This window comes from Vigna unguiculata, chromosome 4, assembly GCF_004118075.2.
Source record: "Vigna unguiculata cultivar IT97K-499-35 chromosome 4, ASM411807v1, whole genome shotgun sequence".
In the NCBI taxonomy this organism is placed as follows: Eukaryota; Viridiplantae; Streptophyta; class Magnoliopsida; order Fabales; family Fabaceae; genus Vigna; species Vigna unguiculata.
This window is the reverse complement of record NC_040282.1, coordinates 1,742,295-1,761,910: the sequence shown is the minus strand read 5'-3', so window position 1 is coordinate 1,761,910 and position 19,616 is coordinate 1,742,295. Positions and strand designations below refer to the sequence as shown.

The following is a 19,616-nucleotide window of genomic DNA, read 5'->3' as shown; positions in this document are numbered from 1 at the left end:
TTTTATTATTATCATCTCAATATAATGCTTTATTATTAAAAAAAAGTTATTACGTAGTTATTTTGAAAAAAATATCATAAGCAAATTATATTAATAGTTTGATGGAAGAAATTCTCGTACGCATACAAATACTAGGTAGTGAATAGTGACGTAGGTACAATCGATTTGATTGGTACAATTTTTCTTGGAATGGGACAGTACTATATAGTGAAATAATCACATTTGTATAATTTTTTTCTTTATTTATATAACTTTTGTCCAACCAACTAGATAACAAATATAATTATTCGTTTATTTATTCTCATTACATATATTTTTAAAAAAAAGTAATAATACATTATTAAAACTAAAGATTTAAATTCATGAATAAAATTAATTTATAAAATAAAATTTTTATTTATTTATATATTATAAATTTAATATTATTTACGTTGAACTTTTAACATAAAAAATTGTTGAGTAAAGAGGGCTAATACGGAGATATAACACTAACAAGATATGATCAAACACTCACGTATAAAGGATTGATATCACTTCTAATTCTAAAATCTTGAGTCGATGAGTTCATGAATTTTTATCTTCATATGAGACTTAACTTTCTCATTTTTATTCAATGATTTTCTCATTTTTACTTAAGGTGAGATTTAGATTCATACTTGGATTTTCAACAAAAAATCATTCAAAAAAAATCATTAAATGCACCAAACTCTTCTTAATGATCTTAAGTTTGAATGTTGAGTACACTACTTTGTTAAACATTTGAAAGAGAGATCTGCCATTTGACTTGAACAAAATTAAATGTTAAAACCAAGAAAGCAGTGAATGAATATCGATAGAGTAGAGGAAATGGTTGAAGAGAGTTTGTAATATGTTATAATAAAGTGTGAATATGAGAAAAGATGAGGAAGAAGAAAAAGGAAAATGGAAGTTATGGTGGTGACATAGAATAAGGAAGAAGAAAGGTGATATATTTTGGAAGATTTTGCACCAAGGCCATGCTTCCCCACTAAACAAGTGCACTTTTCTAATTCCCACTAGAGCTAAAAATTGAAATTAAAAAGTCTAAAAGCTCCAAAACTAGGCGTGCTTTTCTCACAAAACATGGGTCCTTATTGATATTGGACATTTTTCCCTGTGCAAGGGGCCAACTAAGGGAACAAAAACTACAGAAGCTTGAGGTGCCACGTGGCCACCTAAGAATAGCTTCTATTCACCAATGTAGCCACAATTCCACAGTATAAATACAACAAGTGTAACCCACATTATCCAAATACCACTTAAACACCTCATAAACACTCACACTCGCTCTCTCATTCTGTGATTTATAATAATCACATGGCTGAATTCACAGAAAATTTGCAACTTCAAAGCATTAGACCCTCCTCTTTTCCATTCTTAGACATTGATCCAAGCATGGAACTCATAAACCAATTCATTGGGATCAACCAACATGTCATAGACAACTCAAACTTGACTATGCACAACTTGATGCCATTTTCCTGTGACACCTTCTTGGGCCCTCAAGAACCTGAGTTTCCGGGAAACTTGGACGAAAATTTCCCTGCCCTTGTTCATCATGTCAACCACAATGCACTTCCTGTTTCTCTCCCCATTTTCCAAGCAGAAAATGAGATCCATGAAGGTAAAAAGAGGAAATCACTGGATCTTCCAGAGACTAGTTCAGCTAACTCAACTCCTGCAGTTTCTGAGAGTGGAAGCAAGATAAAACAAGTAAATTTTTCTTCTGTTTTTCTCTTTTTTCACTTCTCTTCCCCATGCATATTTGTTTGAAAATGTATATGCAAGAGCAAGAATGAGTCTTTTGGTGAATAATTTCAGGGTTCTGGAAAAGGAAAGAGAGCAAAAAGCAATGTGACAGAAGAGGAGAAAGCAAAGGAAGTGGTTCATGTAAGAGCCAGAAGAGGTCAAGCTACTGATAGCCACAGTTTAGCAGAAAGGGTGTGTATACTTTCTTCGAATTGTTAAAAGTTAGAAAAAAATGAAACAATCAAACAGATGAATATATTCAATTCAATCTCCCTTTGGCTATTTTTCTTGTCTGTTTGATTGTGATGAACATGGACTGATGCATATTTGTTGTTCAGGTTAGAAGAGGGAAAATCAATGAGAAATTAAGGTGCTTACAGAACATTGTTCCAGGATGTTACAAGGTAGAGACATATGTTTCCTTCAAAAGCTCAGATTTTTGTGTAACTTCATGAACCAAGCTCTCATATTTCAACTTTTAAATTAATGTTTGCAGACCATGGGCATGGCAGTAATGTTGGATGAAATCATAAACTATGTGCAGTCCTTGCAGCATCAAGTAGAGGTAAGTCATCAAAATTAAACAAAAAAAAAAATCATTTGTTGTTAGAAAAGACAATTCTATGTTTCAACATAGCCTTACTGATATTAATAACAATCCACGTTTGGCTTTTCTGCAGTTCCTTTCTCTGAAACTCACTGCAGCAAGTACCTTTTATGACTTCAATTCCGAGACAGATGCTTTAGAAACAATGCAGGTACCTACTTCTGAAGTTTTCAAGGTCTTATTTAATGTAAAATAATGTTTTCTCAGTTCATGTATGTGGAAACTGTTTTTGATGGATAAGAATGAATCTAAACATGAATTTGTTAGATAGTGGAAAAGGGTATGATGAGTAGTTGTGTGTGTGAGTGAATGATGAAATTCAAAGTATATTATATAATATTGATGTTGATTTTTTGAATCTGTGGCAGAGAGCAAGAGCATCAGAGGCAAAAGAGTTAGGGAGGTATAAGAGAGAAGGGTATGGAGGAGTTTCTTGCTTTCAACCAAGTTGGCCACTTTGACTTCAGTTTTGGAAGTTTTAATGTTTTAACTCAGCAGCCATACAAGACATGAGATCACACTTCATCTGCTATTTTACTTTTACTTTCTACAAAGATCAATTTGTTTCCACTCTGTGGACATTCTTGCTTGTACAATCCTTCAGACATGTGTAGAAATCAAATGGAAGTTAATAAAAAGAAGAAAAAAAACTCACATTTCATATATATTTTTTATCTGTGGAATGGTGTGGTGGGTTGCAGTACTTGCAGATTTGACAATATATGGCCAAATACACAGACACCAATAATCATACATAACTCAAATAACAACAATCAAAAAGGAAAAAAAAAATATATATTTCTGCCTTCGACCGAAGCATGTGCATTCTAGGCTAGTTATTAATTAATCCAACAATAATTTGAATTAATAGCCCTTGTGCATGCAAAATCTTGAACCTAAACTTTTTTTGTTTGATATGTTTAGTAAGTGTTGTGTAACAAAAGGGCATCATTATTCAGCAAGAATAACACAGTATAGTTATTCATTCATGCATGATCAATAATCTCGCTAGATACATTTACATCTCAAAGTTTAAAAGTTCATGACAGTACAAGGATTCTTCCATGTTCTGAGTAGAAAAGGCGCATATCTTTTCATGATTTTGAGAATATAATTGTTCTCGGATCATGTTATTATGAATTCCCTTTCTCCATTTCCTTTAAGAAATAAATTTTATCATCATGGTAGCAAAAGTAATTAGTTTGGTAACCTCAAATGTAACAAACCAAGACTTAAAAATTTCAGTATCAGTTTGGTGTGAGTTGCCAAAGATGTGTATTAGTTGGTTGAGATTCTAAGTTGAAGTTATTCGTATATGTCTCTTTTTGGTGGTTGAGAATATTAATCGTACATAAATAAATGGCACATATCTTGCTGAAATTCTTGGGAAATATTTTACCTGCGAAAACTACTGTGAAAAACTATTCACGTGATTCCATTTGTTCTACCAAGTTCCACACATGGACCCAGATTGAATTGTTGTGACAATGAATCAACTAGGAGGTCCATGTCTTGTAGGACCTACGGCAACAACAATAATATTAACAAGTGTTTCTTTTTTGTTGCAAATTCAACAGTGTGTTTCTTTCCAATTCTCTCAGGAGGTGTCGCTATTTCACTTGGCTATGTCGACTCATCCCTACTTAGCCTTTTTATAATAAGATGAACCTTAATAAAGGTGTTGTTAATGAAATTAGAACCATCAAACTTAGTGGTCAACCCTTATCACAATCATAATATTATATTATCTCACAAGTTCATTACATAAATTATGCAGCAGTATTTAACTCCATCATACCAGTTCATAAATCTGGTTGATCATTTTTTATATTGTTTTTCTTTTCTTTTCTTTTTGTTTCATTTGTAAGACTTAAACTTAAATCTTAGGTTTAATTAGTCATTTGTCTGTTTTCGTCAGAAGATATCAAGTTGATCCTCCAAATTTTCTCAGTTTCAATTTGGTCACGATTTCTGAAGATTGATGCAATTTGATTTTGATTTGTAAAAAATTGATGTAATTTGGTCTTTTCTGTTGAATCTTTTGAGATGGATCAATGTTTTTTTATCGACATTGACATTATGATTATGTTAATTATACCAATAAAACAAATCATCCTTCTTAACAGCTTTAATTTTGATGAAAAATTCATTATCCTTTTAAAGAAAGTTAACCCAAATACCAAATTGCATCAATTTTTTACAAATCAGAACTAAATTGTATCAATTTTTACAAATCCAGATTAAATTGAGAACAAGAAAACTAAAGAACCAATTTGACATTTTTAAACGAAAACAGTGACCAAATGACCGATTAAACATAAATCTTATTTAAAAGAAAGGAACATTAGTGGTATGTGTTATGTGATTTGTCTAAGAATTTCCTTCCATAACTCTTTTGGTCTCTTGGGAATGGAGCAGGTAAATTAAGAGGGGGGAGTGTGAGGGAAAAAAAGAGAGCAGTAATTTTCAGTTGATGTTTTATGCTCACATAACAACAGTGGTGTGAATTGAGGCAGAGGTGATGCTTTGTCAAGAAGCAGTTTAAAAATCTGGTTTGTCGGTAAAACAAGGAAATTGCTTATCCATTTGGGGAGTGGAAGTGCAAGAAATGTAGTAAGATGAGAAAGCAGAAGGCAAATCCAAGAGGAACAGTGTGCATGGAACCCACTTGAAGCAATGAATTGATGAAATCTTGTGGATGTTGCCAATTCATTAAGTGAATGATTGAGGAGAGAAAGCATTAATGAGGTTGTAGCACATTTGTTGTTATTGTTTAATGAAAGGTGAAGGAGGGGTTAGATGCATTGCATCCATGGAATTGGTAGAAGAAGAGGACAGCTTGAATGGGCCATAGCATGCTGAAAAGAGGATGGGCAATGTGGGTTCTCCAACTTCAGCAAAATGATAAGAGCTTGTGAACCTTTTAAACCCACTTTTGCTTCTTCACTCCAACTCAATCTCCTTATTTGACCCACTTTTGACCATGCTGTTTCCTTGTCTCTTAGAGCTACCATGCATGAATAAGGAGGAGGAATATGGACTTAAAGGGTCTTAAAGCTAACTTCATGCTTCAAAGATATATCTATTTCATATATTCCCTATATGGATTCAGATCTGGGGACACATGTTTGGAGGTAGTAGTTGGGGGGAGAACACTAATTAATCATCAAATTAACTTCCTCATCACTCTATGCATGCTTCAAGAATCAACCATTAATACTGTGTTAGAAGTCTCATATCGACTACAGATAAAACCAATTCATAATATACAGGTAATGCAAACTTCATCTTACAAGTCGGTTTTGTAGAATTGAGTTAAACTTCAACTTATTTGTTAACTTATCACAATGATCACAAGTTGAATACACCATCTCTTATATAATTCTTTTAACTTAATCAAATCAACTAGAGAAATAAGGTAAATTCACGGTATAGAGATGGTGTAAATCTCACCTTACAGATTAGTTTTGTAGAATTAAGTTAAATATAAACTCATTTGCAAACTTAAAACAATGATCACAAGTTGAATACACCATCTGCTATATAATTCTTTTAATTAATCAACAGTGTGTTAGAAGTCCTACATCAACTAGAAAAATAAGGTTAGTTCATAGTATATAGATGGTGTAAACCTCATATATTATGAGATTGCCTTATCTTTAGTCGATGTAGGACTTCCAACACACCCTTCACGCCGTTAGGATAGACTTTAGTTTTTGTTTAAACAATGACTTTGTTACCATGTTAGAAGTGAGTTTTAAGTCTAACTCAATCCTACAAAACTGGTTTGTAAAGTGAGATTTACACCTCACTCATATACATATGAGATTGTCTTATCTCTAGTCGATGTAGTTGAGTTAGGCTTACAATGATCACAAGTTTTGCTTATGTCACTGTTTACACTGATTTTACTTTATCTGGCTCAAACAAAATTGTTTCTTTTATAGAGAATAAAGTAGTATTCTACCAAAAAAAGTTGGGCAAGTTCAAGGATCCAAGCAGAAGTACAGTGGGCTCAGAAGTCACTAGCAAGGCTCTGAAATGAAAGTGGAAGTTGCTAGGTGGTGAGGTATACCATAACCCCACCAATTTTGGCAAAATGGAAGCAAAAGCATCAGTATCTGTTTGTATGGTCTTGATTTAAACATTGAAAACAAAGTTCATGACTCTACAATTGCAACAAACACTTTCACCACAACTTTGTTGTTATCTTCTTAAAACCAACATCTTCATCTCCCTCTGTTAAAGTCAAGTGGTGTTGACTTGGCAAGATAGGGTTTGGACCAAAATCAAGACTTCTGTCTCTTCACAACACTGCTCAGAGATTCTGAATTTCTAATCTGCCATTCAGTTCCTGCTAATTATTCACTTCACATCAGCCCCCATTTCCACAGCTTTTTGCACCTACACTTTCTCTATCTGCTATTCACATAATACATTATTCCTAGTCACATATATAGCCAAAACAATAAGTTAGAACACAATTCTTCAATTCCTGTTACCAACTCATCAATTACTGGTTATTGTTTACTATTTTTTTCTTGGCTTTAACATCACCATTCTGTTTATCCTTTCAACATTTTTTGTTGTTCATAACTCAATACACCTTTCTCTGTTATTCATAATTCTATATACTACAAGAAGAGATTGGTTGCAATAGTAACTGAATAATGCTTTTAGAAGTCAGAAGTTGAAATCTTGTTAATGGTACTTGTACGAAAGTTTTGTGTTGAAAGGAAGTGGTCTCAAAGATTATGATTTGATGTTGGTAGCTTCTTCCTCCACCTCCATAAATTTCCTCTTGCTAAAAAAAAAAATCTGTTTTTGCCTTCTTTTTTTAGATTATAAAATTAAGGAGTCATTTTGAGTTTTGGATTACTGAAAATCAAGACTGACTTTTGAAGATAGTTAAAAAAAAGTTTTCGAATTACATAATTTTAAAGTTATTTAGTTTTCGAATTACATAATTACAGAATCATGACTCTACAATTTTACATGAATTGTATAATTTAAAAATTATTTTTGACTTTTGAATTGCACAATTTATAAGTCATTTTTTACTTTTGTAAATTACTTTTAGTTATACAATTAAAAAAAGGAGAAAAACGAAATTATTAATTTATAAGAGATGCAGGGAGAAATTTGTGAAAATACATAAGAAACATGTTTGGCGCCTTCTCCCTGCACCTCCAAGAAATCTCCTGTACCCCCAAAATTTACGTTTATGCCCTTATTTAATATACTGTGAGAATGGGTGAAAGTGGGTACGGACGCAGTAAATTTCATTTACTGCGTCAACGTCCCTGCACCCCCCAAAACGTTATTATACGTTACTATTTAGTATTCTTCTACTCCGTTTCTTCTCCATCATCCAGCTTTCATTAAAATTTTTGCTCAGTTTCATTGTGGTTTGTGTGGTTCGTGGTCGTGAGAGCTGTATGGGAAACGGAATACAGAATTCGTTTCATAACGTTTTGAAACAGATTCTGTATTCCGTTTCAAAAAAATTTGCAATTTTTTTTATGAAACGGAATACAGAATCCGTTTCAAAACGTTATGAAACGGATTATGTATTCCGTTTCATAAAAAAAATTGTTTTGAAACGGATTCTGTATTCCATTTCAAAAAAATTTGCAATTTTTTTTATGAAACGGAATACAGAATCCGTTTCAAAACGTTATGAAACCGATTCTGTATTCCGTTTCATAAAAAAAATTGTTTTGAAACGGATTCTGTATTCCGTTTCAAAAAAATTTGCAATTTTTTTTATGAAACGGAATACAGAATCCGTTTCATAACGTTTTGAAACGGATTCTGTATTCTGTTTTATAAAAAAAATTGCAAATTTTTTTGAAACGGAATACAGAATCCGTTTCAAAACGTTATGAAACAGATTCTGTATTCCGTTTCATAAAAAAAATTGCAAATTTTTTTCTGAAACGGAATACAGAATCCGTTTCGTAACGTTTTGAAACGGTTTCTGTATTCCGTTTCCTATAAATTATGATTTTCGCACCCAAAACGGATTCCATTTCACCTTCCTCCGACACGGATTACACAATCTGTTTTGCTAAAAATTAAAAAAATGAAACGGAATGTGTCTTCCGTCTCCCAAATCTCTCTCTCCCATGGCCCATCAATCATGCACACACCCCACTCTTCCCTTAGGCTATGTTCCTTTACCAATTCAAATTCAATCATTAATACTCTTCTCTCCACCTGTCCAACCACTTTAAAACACGCTCCACCTCTCCAACCAGTTTAAAACACGCTAAAACGGGTTTCAGAAAAACAAAAAAAAAACACCAAACGGAATACATATTCCGTTTCAGCACGAAAAACATAAACACGAAACGGATTCCACAATCCGTTTCGTTAAAAAAAAAATAAAAACGGATTTGGAATTCCGTTTCAGCTCTGTACGAAACGGATTCCACGTTCCGTTTCATTAAAAAAAAAACAGAAACGGATTTGGAATTTCGTTCTTTTATCTAATTTAAAGTTTAATTATCATTTAGTTTTATTTATTTTTATAATTACATTTATTTTTGAAAAAGTTATTTACAAATCAAATTATATATATATATATATATATATATTACTTTATTTTTAGATATATATTAAAATATATGAAAACATAATAAATAAACAAAACAAAAATTAAAAAATATATTTAAAATCTTGAAGCGGATTCTGTCATCCGTTTTGGCATTTTTTGGGGGTGCAGAGGCCTACAACAAAAGCAGATTCGTGTTGACTGGGTGTAAGAGTGCAGTTAATTTTTTTTACTGTGTTTTCTCTTTCTTCATTTAAGGGTAAAATTGGAAACAAAAAAAGTTTTGGGGGTACAGGAGAAATGCTTTGGGATGCAGGGAGAAGCCCCCAACATGTTTTCATACAAAGGTTTTGGGGAACGAAATTTTCAACAATTTTAACACCATAGCAAAAAGGCCCATAACGAGAAAGTCCATTCTGAACTATTACATCCTCCATTTTTATATTTTCTTCTTTATTATAAAAAGAAGACTAATTTATCATTATTATAATATATTTTAGGTTTAATGAGTTCGATGATATCCATTTTCGTTTATACATGTCAATTTGGTATCTTTCTAAAAAATGTGTCAATCGAGTCTCAACTTTTAAAAAAGTGTCTCAATTAAATCTTTTTTAGCAAAAAATTATTAACACGGTTAACTTTATTTATGACTTTTACCACTAAATTTTAATATAAATGTCAATAAGTTATTTTAAATATCAATATAGTTAACATTGTTAATAATTTTGCTCTGAAAGAGACCTAATTAACTCATCTTTTCAAAAATTGAGACTCAATTGACACCCTTTTAAAAATGAATACCAACACATTCGAATAAAACTAAGTATTATCCGACTAATTAAACCTATATTTCAATTGAACAAGTCACTTAATATTACATAGTCATCTATATAATTACGAATTACGTAATAAAAAATATGATTATTTTGAACAGTGTTGAATTATAATCCAGAAATGTTCTACATTATGTATTTTAAAATACGATTTTGAATTAATTATCAAATATAAAGACAGATACATGTTGAACATATTTTTTTATATTATAAGATGAAAAAATAGATTATTATAATGCAGGAAGAAAAACACAATCAACGGAATATGAACTAAAATTTGTTAAAGCCCAATGTACCAATTAAAGCCCATATGATTTGTTCCTTTCACACTCAATTCTCCCCTGAATTATTAATGTTATTGTTTCCTGCACCTCCATAATCAAAAGTCAATTTTAGGAAGATAAAATAGTCAAAAAAAATGTAGGGTTGCAGAAAGTAAAAGCCTATTATTAATGCTCTTGGTATTTCCTTTTTTGTTGACCAAATATTTAAGTTTTTGTTTGCAAAAAAAGAGGGTACTTTATTAAATATTATTAACTATTTAATTAATGGTATGGTATTTAAGTCCTAAGTATATAACTATTGAATATTTAAAGACAAATTTTATCACTTACAGTAATTATATCTGATTTGAATGTTATTCTCATTCCTAATTTTCTTAAGGAAAATGATATTTTAACCCACTTTTTTTGACCCACTTTTAACCCATTGCTTTAATCACCATTAGATCATCTTTTTTTATTTTTTTTAGTGATGTGATGTGATGATCTAATGGTGATTGAAGTGATGGGTTAAAAGTGGGTAAAAAAAAAATGGGTTAAAGTATCATTGTCCTTTTCTTAAAAATCAAACACCGTTTTTTGAAAAGAAAATCTCATATAACAAGGTGAAGGTACATTTATTGACAATAAATAATGGGGAAGAATAAGGTTTTTCTTTATCAATTTTTCTTTTTTGGTTAAGTTGGTATAATTATAATGTACTTAGAAATTTGAGAAACAAAATTGGTGATACTTTTATACTTAGAAATAAAAAGTTTCCAACACCAAATTATTCTTTAAAATTATCCAAAACTCCATTTTTTTTCATTACCTAACTTTAGAACTTGATGAGATAAAGGTATACCTAACTCATTCATGTGAGGTGGTAGAGAACTATAAAACCTAATTATTTAACTACTTCATATCCACGTGTTGTTCTATTCTCATCTTCTTTTTCCATCTCTTTAATTCTTTTTCAATCTCTTAAAGTGTTATAAGTTATCAATCTTTCTTTTGTCATTTTCACATTTTCTTTTTCTTGTTATTTATCTTGTATGGATTATTTGTTTATTCGAGAGATATCCACTTTCTTTTCTTATCTTATTTTATTTTTCTAAGTACCTTTTTCTTGTTACTCCTTTTATTATATCTTTAAGAAAATCTAAAAATCGGTGATTTATAACTTTTAGTCTCGTTGTAAATTTAATACCTAAAACAATTGTGCTATATCATGTATATAAAATATTTAAATGATGGAAAAGATAGTGGAGTGCATTTTTAATATGAAAATAAAGCAAAATAATTACGGTTACAGTATTAGTTACTCATGGAAAGTATAAAAAGTGTGTTTCACTGTTATAACAATAATATAAAGATAAACAATATCACATTATTCAATTATTTGATTAATATATATTGTTGAATAATTTTTAAAATATATTAAATAAAGTTATATTATTTGAATAATATAAATAGCTTAAGGCTTATAATATTCATTAGAGTTTAAATATCTTAATCAATCTTATAACTTAATATTTACATCACATTTTAAGGATACATTTTTATAACTATTGACATTAACTACTTTTTTATAACTATGACTACTCTATTTACAACATATTAGTTTGAAAATAGAAAAACTAAACTCTAAAACAGAATAATAAAGCTCAATCATAATTATGTAAAAAGAGTTATTACCATTTAACCTCAAATTATATAGTATGATTTTTAAATTAATTAGTGAAAATATTAATAAAATAAAATACATACATAACAAGTTCTAATTATATGAAACTAGTTTTTTTATTTTTATTATTGATTATAAATTATAAATGTGTAAGAAAGAGTTTAGATTAATCTTTTATTATTAATTTATTAATTTTAAATATTTAATGAAGTGTGAATGAATATATACAATGTTAAACTTAGATAAATATAATTAGAGTTACCAAGCCAGAAAAGAATGAGAATGCTACATGAATGGTTCAATTGAACATAAAAGTTTTTTATAAAGTTATTATTATATTGTTTTATATTCAACATACTGCAGAAATTATATTGTTTATATTTTGAACCACACATAATTTTTGTTCACAATTGAAGCCATGAAGGGTAAAAAGAAATACGTCATATAATCAAGTTCAATGATTATAACCGATGAAATACATCATTTTCAATAACAACATTACAAAATTAGATTTAATCTAATTATAATAACAACCATTAACAAATATTTTAATATTTAATTTCATAAAATTATTGTCTACTTAAAAGATAACAATATCATCTTCTTTTAAGTTATTTTCAGAATAAAATAGCTTCCGATCTCCGATCTTGAAACGAAGAGGTAACTGTTTTTTTAGTATATATATTAAATTAAAATGTTAATATCTAAATTAACATAAATTTAAATGGAATATCTAATTTTTTCTTTTCCTGTATCTGGCAGCTCTTGATTATGTCCCAACACAGGGTACGGGCTCCAATACTTCCCCTTCCAGAAAGATAAAACCTTTCTCTTTCTCTCTCTCTCTGCTTATCCATCACTGAACATTGTTTCTTTCATCAGTCTCAATCAATCCAACTTAAGATTCTTTTCTTTCTAATGATCCAAGTTATCCACTTTTTCGATGATTGTTTTGTGGCAATGGGGTGGTTCTCAATCCCTTAGCTATCTGAGATCGTAATAAATCTCACGATTTCAAGCTAGCCCATCTGCCAAAGTTGAGATTTTTATGCGGTTAGAGGTAGGTCACTTGGTTTTTGTTCGGTGCAGCTTGTTGGGGTCGCCTCTGATTCAATGTCGGTCTGATTGAATGTCTGTCTAATTCTTTTGTTTGTATGAATTTAGTGTATGAATTTAGAGCGCGATGATAATAGAGGAGATTGTTCAAGTGAAATGGAAATTGTGCGTGTTTGGTTTCTGTTAGGAATCCAAGTGTGAGTCTAAGTCCCACATTGACCATAAATGAGAAAGTAGAGCACTATATAAGAATAAAGACCCATAAACCCATTGCCTTAAGGTTTTGGGTTGAGAGTGGTGTCAGTGTCTTATGTGGTTAGGCTCAGATCTCATTGGTGTTGTTCTCCCCAGTGAAACCCCCTCTTTATAAACTTGACAAGTGGTATCAGAGCCGATGGTTAATACCGGCTCAGACGAGTGCAGTATCATTATGGTCCTAGTATCGAAAGTCTTCCTGGCAAGAGTCCCAGGTAAGGGTTGCAGGTAAGCGTGTCCCGTTAAGAATAACGGCGGTACAGAAAAGGGCAGAAAAGGAGTACTCGTGGTTGGGAATGCTTCCGCTGGAGGGGGAGTGTACCAATGTGGTTGAAGGGACTCACCCTTGAGGGGGAGATTGTTAGGAATCCAAGTGTGAGTCTAAGTCCCACATTGACCATAAATGAGAAAGTAGAGCACTATATAAGAATAAAGACCCATAAACCCATTGCCTTAAGGTTTTGGGTTGAGAGTGGTGTCAGTGTCTTATGTGGTTAGGCTCAGATCTCATTGGTGTTGTTCTCCCCAGTGAAACCCCCTCTTTATAAACTTGACAGTTTCTCACAAGATTGAAATAGTTAAGCACTATGTTTGTGATGCAGCCCTCGTGTTTTATTTATTCTCTGTTTGCATATCTGATTATGTTAGTTAGTGATACCTTGATCTTAGAGTTTATAGCACCTTTGAAATGTTATGTTTCACAGATTAACTTATGAACTTCAATTCTATGGCAACTTTCTAATTCGACTTCTCGAAAAGATGAGATGAGAGGAATTAAGTTTTTTAAGGGAAGTAGTCCAGTTCGTTTTTTGTTCTTCTATAAGTGTTTATTAGAATTTTGTTCTCCGTTGTAAGAATTGTTTGTAGTGTGAAAGTGTGACCACTTTGTTCCAACTGAAATATCTTTAAGTCATGCAGATGGGGTTGGATAGGTTGAGCGTTTTTGGGTTGGTACTTGGTAGTTTGGTTTCTTAGTTTTGAGGATTCAATTTGGTGGGACTTTTTTATTGGGAACCTTTATGTTTCAGTAAAGACAATAACTTTAAGATCGATTGATATGGGATATCTTGTTTTCCAGTCCCGATAAGATCGTGAGGTGAAAACAGATGGCTGTAGGCAGCAAAACCAGAAATATGTTCGAAGGTTTGGTAAAAGAAGGGTCATTTAAATGGTTGCTTGGCAAGAAAAGTTACTTTGATGAAGAATTGGAAGAGATGGAAAATTCTCCTTCTGCTGGGAGGAATTTTATACGAGAGCTGTCTCCTGTTGCCAACCTAGTTGTTCGTAGATGCTCAAAGTAAGTGCGGTTCTGTACAAATTAGCTTGTTTACTCGGGAATTATTGCTTCATAGTCACTTTTCAAAATTCAGTTATGTTGGATTTTATATGAGTATTAGGTAGCATTGGACCTTCCCCTGTATTTTGTTTGACACAAATTGATTGGAAATTCAACTGTAATGCAGAATCCTTAAGACCTCTTCAATTGATCTTCAGGAGAGCTTCAATCAGGAGGCTTCTGATTCTGTAAAGCATCCATCACGATATGCGAGGAATTTATTGGAATATTGCTGTTTCAAGGCACTTTTCCTGACTACACAAATGACTGGTCATCTCTTTGATAAAACATTCCGGCGTTTGACATTCGACATGATGCTGGCTTGGGAAGTCCCTGCTGCTGACAGTCCACCTTTAACCAATGTATGTTTTTCAGAGTTCAATATACTGAGAATGATTTTATCAGGAAACTTGTGTAATGCCCTTTTTGCTGTTAATACTGGTGGGCCTTATACAATAAAATGCGGAATATGGATCAAAGAAATGAATAACTAGAATATTCTTAATATATTTCTTTCTTTGTTAGTTATGTCTCAAAGAAATGAATAACTAGAATATTCTTAATATATTTCTTTCTTTGTTAGTTATGTCTGTTCATTTCTGTGGATGAACAGAAATTATACTCAAAATATCTTCTTTGGTATTCTCTGAACTTGATAGTTTGTGAGTTTCAATTGTTATATGCATACAAATAGATATAATTATTAAGTTTATGTCCTCTTATTGATCTATATCTGTGTCTTATATGCATATTATAGGCTAGTTTGTGCTATCTTTAGTAATTTGGTCTTTCTGAATATTGACGGGTGTCAAACATTCTAGAAAGTTGACGAGGAGGTATCTGTTGGTTTAGAAGCTTTCTGTCGAATAGCCCCTTCAATTCCTATCATTGCCGATGTCATCATTAGTGAAAATCTTTTTGAGGCGCTGAGTTCATCAACTGATGGTCGCCTTCAGTTCCCCATCTATGACAAGTACCTCAGTGGCTTAGAAAGGTTTGAAATTATACCTTGAAAGTTAAAATTATAATGTATCTTTTTCTTTTGTCTGGTATTCCTTTGATTTCCAAGATTCATTTATACTAAGCCAGTTTTCCTGCTTTTGGTGTATGGGCATTTTTTTTTAGTAAGGCATCTTTGCTTTGCAATTACTCCTTCCATTTCTTGGTTTTTTCATCCTATTTAATAAAATCTAACATTTCTTTCCCATTCTTATTTCTTGGTTCTTATCGACTTTAATAGCATAGATAGCATTGAAAAAAAAAATCATTAAAACTGTTTAGTTTCACTTAAAATTAAGTGCAGTTTTTCAGAAGTAGTTTTGGAGAAATTTATGGACCCTTAGATTTAATGTTTGTGCCAACAACACTCGGAAGATGATAGGTTAGAGTAGTTGGTAGTTAGAAATAGTTGTTGGTTAAAGTTGTAGAGGCAGGGAATTAGGTTAAATGCATAAATAGAAGGAGAGGATAGAGTAGGGGGCATTCTGTTTTGTCGTCATTTGAGAACTGGGCTTTAGCTCTATTTTTGAAAGGGAAAATTCTCAGTTTTTTTTCCCATCTTTATGTTTCTCTTTCTGAAAACTGAGAAGCCACTTCTGGGTTCCTTTAACAACAGGAAAAGGGTTAGTGCAGTTTTATTGCATCCTTTAACATCGGGAAAAGGTGATGGTGTTGTTTAAAGACTCAAGACAGTCATGCTTATTATTTGAGAAAGCCTTTCTGCCCTATCAGCACATGAACACCTTATTAAGTTTGTAGTGAAAATTTAGGCTAGTGTATGCACATAAATGTGATGGTTATTCTGATACAGGCTTTTGGACTGACGTCTAGGTTCATTGCTTCTAATCACAAGCCAAAATGATTTAATAAAATTTTCTGTTTAATTTTTTATTTTAATAGTTTTTAATTTCAAAGAACCAGCTGCTGTATTTATCTGCGTCGTCTCTGATGCAACAGTCAGTTGTTTTCTTGCATTATTTAGTATGTGATCAGTGGTATGCACAATTTTTTTTTTTTTTTGCATAAGTTATTTAATTTTTATTTTTATTTCAACAGAGCTATAAGAAAAATGAAGAGCAATTCAGAGTCGTCTCTCTTGGCTGCTGTAAGATCCTCTAGAGAAGAGAAGATTCTCGAGGTTGATGGAACAGTCACAACACAGCCAGTCCTTGAGCATGTAGGAATATCCACCTGGCCTGGTAAGTGTGGGAAAAAGATACATTTATCAGCAATGTTTCTTAAACACATGCCCCTCCAATTTATTATATATACTTAGTGATAAAGTAGCAGTATGCATTGTTTATTATTCTTAACTTTTCTCTTTGTGGCATGATGCAGGAAGGTTAATCCTGACAGATCATGCACTTCATTTCGAAGCACTTCGTGTTGTATCATATGATAAACCAAAAAGATATGACTTGTCAGAAGATCTTAAACAAGTTGTTAAACCTGAGTTGACTGGACCATGGGGTACTCGACTTTTTGACAAGGCAGTCTTCTATAGTTCATCGTCCCTGTAAGTAACTTAACGATTATAACTGCTGAAAATTTATCTTGTTATTAACTTTCAAAAGTACTTCTCTTGTAGATCAGAACCCGTTGTACTAGAGTTTCCAGAACTTAAAGGTCATGCACGTCGTGATTATTGGTTAGCTATCATCCAAGAGATTCTGTATGTTCACAGATTCGTAAGCAAATATGGAATTAAAGGGGTTGCACGGGATGAAGTGCTTTGGAAGGCTGTTTTAGGAATTTTGCGTTTACAAGCTATTCAGGATATTAGTTCTACGATTCCTATACAGAATGATGCACTTCTCATGTTTAATTTATGTGATCAGCTTCCAGGTGGAGACTTGATATTAGAAACCCTTGCAAATATGCCAAACAGAAGAGAGTCAGATCGTGAGAATGATTTCAAGGATGGTGGTGGAATGCGTTCTATCTCAGCCTTGGACATGGTTTCTAACTTAGGATTTGTATTTGGAGCAAGTTCAAACAACTCAAATGAGAGCAAGATTGCTGTGGGTGAAATATCTGTTGGAGAAATGACTGAATTGGAAATAGCTATTAAAGAATCTAAGAACAATCATAAAAAGGTTATATCTGCACAAGCTACAGTTGATGGTGTTAAAGTTGATGGTATTGACACTAATTTAGCTGTCATGAAGGTACTATTTTAGTATGCTCTTTATAACCCTTTTAGTCAAACTGTTATACATTGTAGAATGATAAACTTTAGAATAGTTAACCTACCTTAAGTATAATCCTATTCTGATACCTATCATTTCATCTACTTTCAGGAGTTACTTTTTCCTATAAATGAACTTTGGAAGTCTCTTCAAGCTTTGGCATATTGGGATGATCTGAGGAAGTCCTCAGGGTTTTGTTTGTTTTTCAGTTACATCATTTACAGGTAAAACTTCTTTAAATCAAGTAATATTCTGTTGATCTGTTTTTTGTCAAGAGGCAGGAGATAGAAAATATATTTTTTATGAAATTGTTATAAGCATTTATGTAGCTTGGTAAAATTCATAGATTCAGAAGTTATAGGTTTGGTTTGTTGAAAATTGTAGGCCTTTAATGTAGAGGGGGAAAGAGTAATAGAGTTTGAATAATTTGAAATTGTTGTTGATCTGGATTGATGCAATTTAACATACAAGAGATTGAATAATTTTACCCATGTAAAATTGTATTTGCTGTTTCATTGTTTTGATAATTTAACATATAAGAAACACCAAATAATTTGTGAGGGAAAAACAAAGAAGTACTGAATACTTCAGAACTTGTTTGGTTTTAAAAAAAACTACTTCTCTCTGTTATCATTTACAATTTCGCAATGTCACTTTTTTTTTCTTTTAGTTTCATATTTTCAAAACATTGTTCAAGAAATGGTGAAATCAGAAAGTGTTCAAACAAAATAAGCCCTTTTCAGCTTTTTGGTGCTTGTTGTGATGACAGGTTTGCCTTGTTTCATTAACTTAGATAATGGGATTATTGCAGGAATTGGCTTGGCTATGCAGTATCAGTGGTGCTTATGTTATTAGGTGTTTTTATGATAATTACCCGATTGTTTAGCCAAGGTAGGTCAGTTCCAGAAGTTAAAGTAATTGCTCCTCCCCCAATGAATACAATGGAACAACTTTTGGCCGTTCAGAATGCTGTCTCTCAAGCTGAACAACTCATCCAAGATGGCAACGTAATTTTGCTCAAGCTTCGCGGCTTGTTGCTGTCCATTTTTCCTCAGGTGCTGTCTCATTCTTTCCCTTTTTGCTAATATTTAATTCTTATTGAATAATACACATTCCAACCATAATTTCCCTCTATGATAAGTTCCTTAATTTCATAAAAAACTGTCTTAAAAGTCATATCTCTGATTGGTTGAGAGTGAAAAACTTGTTAAAATGTTACTTTTGAGTATTTCATGAAATGATACCTGGTTCCATTTATATGATTATCAGGCCACAGAGAAGTTGGCCTTTTGCCTTCTATCAGCAGGCTTGATTTTGGCTTTCGTGCCCTATAAATACATAGTTATGCTACTCTTCTTGGAGACATTCACAAGATATTCGCCTCTGAGGAAAACTAGCACTGAGAGATTGACGAGGAGATTAAAGGAATGGTGGTGCAGCGTACCTGCAGCTCCTGTTACAATTGAAAGAGATAAAGAGGAAAAGAAGAAAAAATAGATTGATGCATGCATGCATGCATGGTTAAGTGTTCTGTGTATATGTTTTTGTTTAATATTGCTTTTTCTCTTGTATATAGAGATGTTAAAGATGTAAACTCAACAGTGGAAGCAAATTAATTAATTAGAAAATGCAATTACACTTTCCTACGTAAAACTCGTAACATAACATCCAATTGGTCAATACATAAAAAAACACACACACACACACACGTAAATGCATAATTAAATAACTCAAATAACAATATTAGCTGACGTATGGCTAGTGATAAAGTAATTTAGGGTCAAGATCTTGGTTTGTATAGTGTCTATTAAATAAGCAATCTAGAGTTAAGATCTTGGTGATGTCATGGAATAAACTATATTCGGAGGAGATATCTATACAGTGTAGTGTGTATCCAAAGCATTTGACAGAATTCATTCTCGTAGACATGAATAATTTGTAAAAAGTAAATAATTTTTAAGATATATGTTTTTCCAGTATTTGAAACTATGTTTGATTTTAATAATGATTTGTTGATAGCATAATAGTAGAACATTCCGGGAAAATTCTCACCTCAAAATCATCTTTA

General features: G+C 32.0%; 2 protein-coding genes across 2 annotated transcripts; both read left to right on the top strand.

Moving 5' to 3' along the window:
* Positions 1–931: 931 nt before the first annotated feature.
* Positions 932–3,039, top strand: LOC114182479 (transcription factor BEE 1-like). Its single transcript, XM_028069356.1, has 6 exons — positions 932–1,731; positions 1,840–1,959; positions 2,106–2,171; positions 2,264–2,332; positions 2,448–2,525; positions 2,743–3,039. The coding sequence occupies exons 1-6, from the start codon at positions 1,336–1,338 to the stop codon at positions 2,833–2,835; spliced, it is 822 nt and encodes a 273-aa protein (XP_027925157.1). The 5' UTR covers positions 932–1,335; the 3' UTR covers positions 2,836–3,039.
* A 9,420-nt stretch (positions 3,040–12,459) lies between these two features.
* Positions 12,460–19,201, top strand: LOC114182374. The gene is made up of 10 exons (XM_028069243.1): positions 12,460–12,773; positions 14,103–14,321; positions 14,488–14,722; positions 15,182–15,354; positions 16,416–16,558; positions 16,698–16,875; positions 16,948–17,527; positions 17,660–17,772; positions 18,360–18,603; positions 18,818–19,201. Exons 2-10 carry the CDS (start codon positions 14,131–14,133, stop codon positions 19,043–19,045), a joined length of 2,085 nt encoding a protein of 694 aa, XP_027925044.1. The 5' UTR covers positions 12,460–12,773; positions 14,103–14,130; the 3' UTR covers positions 19,046–19,201.
* Positions 19,202–19,616: the final 415 nt, after the last annotated feature.

Coding starts and splice junctions, on each gene's coding strand:
- LOC114182479 (XM_028069356.1), top strand. CDS start 1,336: ATGGCTGAATTCACAGAAAATTTGCAACTTCAAAGCATTAGACCCTCC. Junction 2,172..2,263: donor TTGTTCCAGGATGTTACAAG/GTAGAGACATAT, acceptor TAATGTTTGCAG/ACCATGGGCATGGCAGTAAT. Junction 2,333..2,447: donor CCTTGCAGCATCAAGTAGAG/GTAAGTCATCAA, acceptor GCTTTTCTGCAG/TTCCTTTCTCTGAAACTCAC.
- LOC114182374 (XM_028069243.1), top strand. CDS start 14,131: ATGGCTGTAGGCAGCAAAACCAGAAATATGTTCGAAGGTTTGGTAAAA. Junction 16,876..16,947: donor TTCTATAGTTCATCGTCCCT/GTAAGTAACTTA, acceptor CTTCTCTTGTAG/ATCAGAACCCGTTGTACTAG. Junction 17,528..17,659: donor CTAATTTAGCTGTCATGAAG/GTACTATTTTAG, acceptor ATCTACTTTCAG/GAGTTACTTTTTCCTATAAA.